The 8,532-nt window shown below is 35.3% G+C and overlaps 1 protein-coding gene across 1 annotated transcript; it reads left to right on the top strand.

The window, feature by feature from the left end:
• Positions 1-3,605: 3,605 nt before the first annotated feature.
• On the top strand, positions 3,606-8,335 carry LOC117320069 (pregnancy-specific beta-1-glycoprotein 6-like; the record flags this gene model as incomplete). The annotated part of the gene is made up of 4 exons (XM_033874756.1): positions 3,606-3,873; positions 6,096-6,353; positions 7,625-7,885; positions 8,078-8,335. Coding segments are annotated over 4 exons (1,045 nt in total), but the record flags the coding sequence as incomplete, so codon positions are not given.
• Between the last annotated feature and the right edge of the window lie 197 nt (positions 8,336-8,532).

The following is an 8,532-nucleotide window of genomic DNA, read 5'->3' as shown; positions in this document are numbered from 1 at the left end:
TATAAACGACATCCTTCAGATGTAAAAAAAACTTCACATGATGTTACTTCCTCATTTTTACGAACAGTGTCCTCATCCTATAGTTAATGTTACATAAGGAGGTTAAATGTTTTATCTAGGAAGTTTATATCTATGGCGAAATCCGAGGATAAAGAACACTTTCTTTTATCCACATATTGGACTTAATACGTACCCAAGATCATGATGTTTGTCTCCATTGTGTTTAGTTGTCTGACATTGTCCGGCTTTGTCACTGCACGTAAGTACACATAAAGTATAAGTCGCATAGTATCCAGTGGTTATATAGAACATGGCTAAAACAGGACAGGCGAATGGAATATTTATCAGGATGTATCTTAATTGTAGGAAAATAGTTTATTTATTAACTCTGAAGATCTTATAAACACATTTTAAAGAGTTGTATTTGTCCCTACTTTCACCTTGTTAACAATACCTCTAAGGCAATGGTCAAATATTCCCATTGATGTGGATATCAACATCACATTGATGACGTCATGAAATCATGGTCACTAAATATTATTGATTTCACGAAGTACATTTTCACTCTGTTATTACATTAGATATACTTACACGCCAGAGAAACATTAAATAACTTCAAAACTATTCATTCAAGGAAACTACATATATTTGGATTGAATATTTAAATACATTGAAATTTACTGAAAAAGAAATTCATCACTTCAACTTAATACTAGTCTGTTAGGATACGAGAAAATTTACAACATACGATATTTAAATCATTGAAAATTGACTGGATATATATCGACAATGTTACATCTACATGTACCGTGAAAACTATTGATGATTTAAATCAAAGCGTCATACAGTCAGAACAATGGTTCAGTAGAAATGTGTTAGGAGTGCATGATTAATTTTATTTTAATTCAGTTCTGATTTAAAATTTGATTTTGTTGATATGGCAGGTATTGATGTGACAGCGAGCCAAGGGAGATATGATATACAAGCTGGAAATGACGTCACCTTACACTGCTCAATCTCCTCTGCTGAAGGTCTGGATACAGTGTACTGGAGAAAGAGTGGAAGAACGTTGTACGATAGTGACAGCGGACCTAACGACACGTATTCCGGATCTTCTATTACAGATCCATCACTGACTATACACGATACAACAACATCAGACTCTGGGTATTATAACTGTCGCGGTAAAAAGGGACGCGAATATGGATATGGCCCGTGGATATACCTACATGTTATAGAAGGTAAGATGGAACTCGTGTACAAAGACTTACAACACTTTATCATGTTATACCTAACTTCTCAATAGAGCCAGTATCTAAACAATTTCCTACAAAGATTACATGTATATACGTACATGTATGTTGTCTCTAAACCGACATGTAACGTGGATACTGATATTACCCTTACTTAATAAAGGTTTTACTTCGTAGTTATCGACAAAATGAGATGTCACACCAGAAAAAGACGTTATACGATACATGTTTGAATTCCATATACATGTGTGTTTTCAATATCATGAATATACAGATGCAAATATGTTTACCATAATATCGCGTTTGGATAAATGAATAATACATCAAAGTTAGCTTCATCCTCAACACACAATTTGTACAATATGTACATTTTGATTCTTGAAGAGGTATTTGCCTTGCATATCTGCCCGTTTCTACGACTAATGTTTCATAGTAAATTGTATCAATTGTATCTTGTTATTACCGGTAGGTACGAAACTTATTTTCATTTTCCTATCATTAAAAAGATAATTTCTCTAGTCAATCTGGTCACGTTGCTCAAACATTCGCTTAATATCAAGAAGATTATTTTTATAGAGCGTTGACTGTTCACTTTATCAGTTAAACCAAAATGTTCGATATTTTTTTCTTCCTCGATGAGTTTGCGATAGGGTCAGAAGCGTTTTAAATGTTTGTAGTTATGCATTATTCTGTCGCGTTCTGTAGTCGGAGACAAATATGTATGAATTCAATAATGTGTGTATGATTCGTTGTACTGATAACAATCCCATATCAAATCGGATTGCTGTATCCGAGTTTTTTGACGATCCAAGAAATGAGTTAGACTCCTATTCTCTATGATATTTACTTAAGTCCATCTCGATATTCCCCTTATTCCGGCCCCGTAGTTGAGTAAAGGTTACTCGAGAGTGCGATATAGAATATCAAATACACCAAACGGACATTTATATCTATTTCTAGGATTACCTTTCAGTGATATCGCCCGTCTCGCTACTTTAGTAATACTTTGCATGGTGTATTTCTAGTCATATTCAATATTGAATACATAGTACATAATTCGATCTTTGAGAGTTATTTTCAGTATTTATATACATCCACCATTTCCGGCACCAGGAGTTTACCACATCCTACATAAGTATTCTTGTTTTGCCAGCAATTAATGCAATGACATCCGCATATAGTAGTATTGCTAGTTTATGCCCCTTTTATACTTATTTCAACAACAATGTCATTAACGTATAGAGAAAAAAAGTGTCGGTGATAACTTAAAGAATTTATGTTCCGAATGCAATAGTGAGGAAGTTGCTCAGGAACTCCCAATTTACACAACTCCATGTATACGTGTATGACGTTGAAAAGGGGACCGGTAATTCCATCAAATGCATGATTCGCATCAATAAAACATAAGAACTGTCTTTTTGCGCTGTATTCTTCTATTTCTGGCAATCAAAGTCAATGTGTATATATATAACAAGCAAGCCTATATCAGTCCTATCCAATAGTTAGTATTACACAAACATTCAGAGAGTAGAATGATAACTGCCTGTCATGCACAGTATTACAAATAATTCTGTAAGCAGTTACTCGAGCTTATACAGACATATCCACATGTCTACAAGACACGCATACTCACTCACACATTCAACAAATCTATATAAGATGTGTACTCAAGTTAATTTCCATGTATTCAACAGGGCCACGTCATTTGATTTACCACCAGATAGGATCCATTAACGTTAGAGGTGAAAAACTAAATCAAGGAAGTTTTTCTTGATTCACGCCAAGCGCATCCTCTGGCATTTACCGTATATACATATTGCTTATTATATTTATATGTGTTGAAACGGCAAAGTTTGGTGGCATTCCCGTGTGTACACGTACGTGTAGAGTTACATGTAAATAAAAGTAGAAATCAAAATATCCTTAATTCTTCGGTATCTTTCATTCAGAAATGTTCCAGTTAGATATTTGTCAGTGGAAAATATTAGCAAATAATTACATGTTTAGCAAAAATTATTAGTAAAATAAAAATTATATTGAAAACTTAACTAGAAAATGTCTCTAAGACATAAATACCTCCGCTGCCATTTGCAACCCGGAAACAAAGTTTGGTGAGGATCCCATCAGCAGTTCCTGAGATAAGCTAGCTACCTTACATCGGCTGGTGGTCTGGTCTGGTCTGGTCGAGTGTGATTTTACCATGTATAGACAACCTCCTTTAGTTGATTGGAGAAGGAAAGGTATTTTCAATCAAAGATACTGTTTCTTTTATCCCCAATTCCTCAGAATAACAATTCATACTTGTTTTAATAACAGTTATTGTCAGAAAGACGTCCTACACCGTGCCAATAGGAACCAGCGTCACACTTGAGTGTACGATTTCACCAACGGCTTGTCCTTACTAAGGTATATTGGAACAAAGGAGGACAACAAGTCTACAGCTACAGCCAACAAGGGAACTCCAAATACTCTGGATCAAGCTATTGGGACCCATCACTTACCATACGTAATACCGTGGTTGAAGACACCGGTAACTACACATGTAGAGGGCTTAAATCACAGTATGACGTCTCTAGTCCCCCGCTGAGCCTGACTAGTTCTCCAATCACACTGACAGTATGTAAGTAAAGCTGTTATGGTTACATAACAACATGTTAGCTATGATAAAGACATTATTTCGCATAACTTGTATAGCATTATTCAAACGTATTATATTACACAAGTTCTTTCTCTGTTAAACAGATCTATACATTTTCTGATAAGTTCGGAACGGTAAAATTATTTGAATACTGAAGCTGAAATATCAGCTTTGTGTATTGCAAAGAGTTGTAAAACGTTGCATGATTCAGAATTGACATAATCAGAGAGCTAAATATCATAATTTTCTAAATTAATGTAATTCCATGTAAACTATGGATCAATGAGATCAGATGGAATATACAGTTAAAATTTTGCAATTTACTCAATATTTACAGAGACGAAATATCCAAATCCTACTTTCAAGTTACTGTAATCTTTTAAATAGAACCACTTTTTTAAAACAGTACAGAGCGATCTCGGTAGCGTCTCTTTCCCGTAGAAACCTATCTCCTAGTTAGTAAATCGGTATCATTAACTGAGGTTCATATTGTAATTATCATGATCAATGTCCACCGCAATAAATTACAGTAAAATATTATATAGTGTCACATATCATTATATACTTAAATATGATAAAATCTAATTATCTCTATGGAGGGGGAGATCATTTAAATAATACCGGAATACAACAAGCCTACCAAGCCAAAAGACGCCAATTTACTACGCTTTGGCGTCTTTCATTTAACCCCGGTTTGCTTTTTATGTTGCCTACGACGGATATTAAGGTTTGTGTTTAGCTCTGTTTCTTCAAAGCAAGACCAACAAAACCTTGATCATAAACGCAGCTCTGGTAGTAGAGCCTGCTACAAAGAAATATTTCATGGATTTCTTCATTATTTGGGTAAAAATATCAAATTTCTGAATTTTGTGAAAAAAACAACGTTAGGGTTTTGCATTTAGCTCTAGCATATTCGGCTGTTTCTGACAAACTTTAAAAGCTAGAGCGATGGAACTTCGCATAAAGGTGCATCGTGGGATGTGTAGCTGAGTTTATTGCACTCTTTGGTAGCATTTCTCGATTTTTTTTGTATTTTTTAGCTGTTCATGTGACGTTAAACAAAATAAAAACCAAACCAAAACCAAGAGTATCCATGTAAAATGCTTGTGAGAAATTGACAAAGCGAGACACGCGACACATATAATTACACGTAATTCTTGTTGGGACTTTAGTGTTTTTTGTTGGCAACCTAAGCCACCATACCTACAAGTGCCAGAGCTAACGGTTTGGTCGCCATGGCCGCAATTTCGAAAATCCCATTCCAGTGTTCTTCTCAAGTGCTACTAGGCGAATTTATATCTTATTTGTCTGAAAAGATGATCTGACTAAGTGTTACTATCTTCCGGGTTGGTTAAAAATCCAAGATTGCCACTATGGCCAACATGTATACGATAGTTCTAGAGACTATAACGCCTGATGACTGTTAAGGTCAATGACGTCTTGTTTAGTATATGCGCCGACTTCAAACTGTTTTGACACAATATGAGCATTTCGTAGTTTACACATGAGTAAACAACAAAAATAAACAATTATTTCTTATATTTACATTTTATTTTTATTTTTATTACCGCTTTTTATCAAAACTAATAACCGTCATTCATCGGATGCCAAAAGTACAGACGAAACGTCCGTCATTTGGTGGAATGGTAAAACAGCTGATTCCTATTTGACGGGAAAGGCTGCCAACTACAGGAAGTAAACACAAATAGCTCCACAATAACATTATCTTTTCCTTCCATTTCCGTGAGAATATTTTAAAATCTACATCTTACGTTCACATGTGGTTTAAATTTGCATCATAATTAATAGACATCAATACATACAAACAAAAATAAAATCTAGATAAAAACAAAATGTGTGTGTGAGCCTTAACGGGTCCCGTGAGACCAAACCTCCCTCAATGTCAACTATGTATTCCTTTACGTCAGTCTAAATTCCAATTTTATTGGTAAGGCAAAATAGAGAATTTTAGATATTTTTAAAAATCCATATCAAATACTAATCCTCAGGCCAAGCGTATCATATATTATTGTATATGTGTTTTTAATTCCTACATCAAAACTTATCTTCGATTTAAGTTAGATCTATGCTGCAATTCTTTAATAGATATATAATTAAGATATTAAACACTTGCTGAATTACGATAGAGATGACACATACACATGGTTATAACCATGAGGTTAAAACACTTGTCTACTTTACAGATAAACCATTCACCGTGTCTATCCAACCCGATAGTAGCGATATCACGATAGAGGAAGGACATCGCCCACAACCAAGAACTTGTACATCAGATGACTGTTCCGACGATTGTGAGAGGGAGTGGACATTACCGAACGGTGTAAAGAAGAGGTCGAATATCTTCACAAAGCCGATCACTAAGGACGAAGCTGGAACATACACGTGTACAGTTAGGTCTAGGACCCAGACACAATCCAAGTCGTTCTACGTTACCGTAAACTGTGAGTTATCCTTGTATTATAACTTACACCAACAAAAACCCATAATACATGATGACGTATTTAGTGGGTAGTCGATTGACATAGTGATAACACACTTGCCTTTGACTTATGCGTGAAAAGGTATGGGGGTCACCTGCCCGACCACGTGGGTTTTCCTCGGATACTCCGATTTCCTCCCAAAGTAAGATCCCTCGCGCGCTTCCATCCGGGTCAACAACCGTGATTAATAAAGTTGATATAACTTGTTTCGCAATAGTTATAAAATAAATGAAGTTTACATGGGCCCAAACTACAATTGTTTGAACACTTTTCGTACATTAACAATAGTAAATTGAATATATAGAGGATATAATGGTATCCCGTTAAATATCGCACATATTTCACAAAATTTAAAACATCGAAAAGATTAATAGTGTCAAAAAGTGCGGGAATTCATGACGTCATCTCTTTGTGACGTTACTCCACGTCAACTTGATGGCGCCATTTTGGAAGGACTGATCAACGTAGTTTAAACCTTTTGTGCTGTTATCGGAGGATCTGTGTATGAATAGCTAACGTCAAGAGTATTTTGTCAAAAACTAGTCAGAATATTTCAGAAATACAGCAAAATAACAAATTTATCTATCTTCGCTTCGATTGGAAAAGACGGCAAGTTTCAATGAGATGATTACAAAGGTTCGCTCTTATTGGTCAAAAAACAAAAACCTTATATTTTCACTGCAAAATCTTATATTTTCACTGCTCATCGCTGCAGTGAAAACTTAAGTTTTATTAGTTTGATACATATCTATATTTCACTGGCAAAATGCAATACATCTGTTTCGATGTCTTTCAATGGTTCTGAAAATTGCTCTTTAGTTACTACAGGAACAAATCACTTCATAAGATACTCATACAACAGATGAGAGAATAAATTATCGGATGCTACATTTTGTATTTCGACTCAGTAGAAAGTTTGATGGCATGTTTGCTGTAAAACATCTGATTCGTAGGAGGCAAATTTAATATAGTGTAGAAGAGAAAATAGCATTACTTTGTAACGTGTTCAATATTGATATGGAATTTATAACACACATTTTGAATCCTCTGTATATCTTAAATCACTCACAAAGCTTTAACGCCAACTAATAACAGCGTTACATAACGACGTATATAGCGTGGCCAACATGTAACCTTATAATCTGGATGTCTTTGTGTTAATCTATGAGACAATGCTATCCTTTTTGTAACTGATTATGTTGAAAATGATCAGTGTTATTTACTTCAACCAGATGGTCCGAAGTCTATTTCACTGTCCCCACCCAATAACAGGACTATTCAGGAAAGACACTGGATATCTCAAGTGACGTGCCTGGCAGAATGTTCCCCTGCCTGTTCTTTTGTCTGGACAGGACCAAAAATTGGCAAATATGGACAGAGTGGGGCGTATTTAAAGCTTGGATATTCAAACAAGAGAGACCGTGGTATCTATAGTTGTATGGCGTACAATGACTTTGGCAACATATCCAGCTCTCTGTGGATCGATGTGAACTGTAAGTCAATAAATATAAGATTTAAATATAATCCATCTAAAACACCACAAGATTTATAAATTGCTTCACAAGTCATACAACTTATATGTATCCAATTATATGGTATTCACCAATTTGAAAATTCCATAATGTGGATGAGATTTCGTGATTTCACATGTTTTCACTTAATACCTCTTTTGCATATTTGTGAAGACGGGCCAAGTACGATAGATTTGGAACCTTCTACGCTGTCATACAGGGAGCTGGAGGGGTCCGTGTTGGAGGACATTACCTGTACTGCTGACTGTAATCCTCCGTGTCATTTCACCTGGACTAGGGACAACATTGACGTCAGTAATGACAACACACTATCTCTCGGTAGCTTGGATAGCAGCAAAGATGGCACATATCAATGTGCGGCGCGGGGCGGAAACAGAAGAATTGACAAAACAATCAGCGTAATAACTTTGTGTAAGCTTTTCTAATTTATAATGTGATCTTAATTTTAAGATTTTTAGCTGTAGGGATGTATAAGCATGTCGTTATGTTAAAATTTGCTCTATATTCAATGTTTAATAATCTGCATATCGCATGTTTAACATCAAAGTTCATGCTGTTGCCATCAACTGCAAACAAAACTTTTAAAAAATATTGAAAATAGTGAAAAA

Source organism: Pecten maximus, unplaced genomic scaffold, assembly GCF_902652985.1.
Source record: "Pecten maximus unplaced genomic scaffold, xPecMax1.1, whole genome shotgun sequence".
Lineage (NCBI taxonomy): Eukaryota > Metazoa > Mollusca > Bivalvia > Pectinida > Pectinidae > Pecten > Pecten maximus.
The sequence above is the reverse complement of the archived record's forward strand: the minus strand, read 5'-3'. Positions and strand labels throughout refer to the sequence as shown.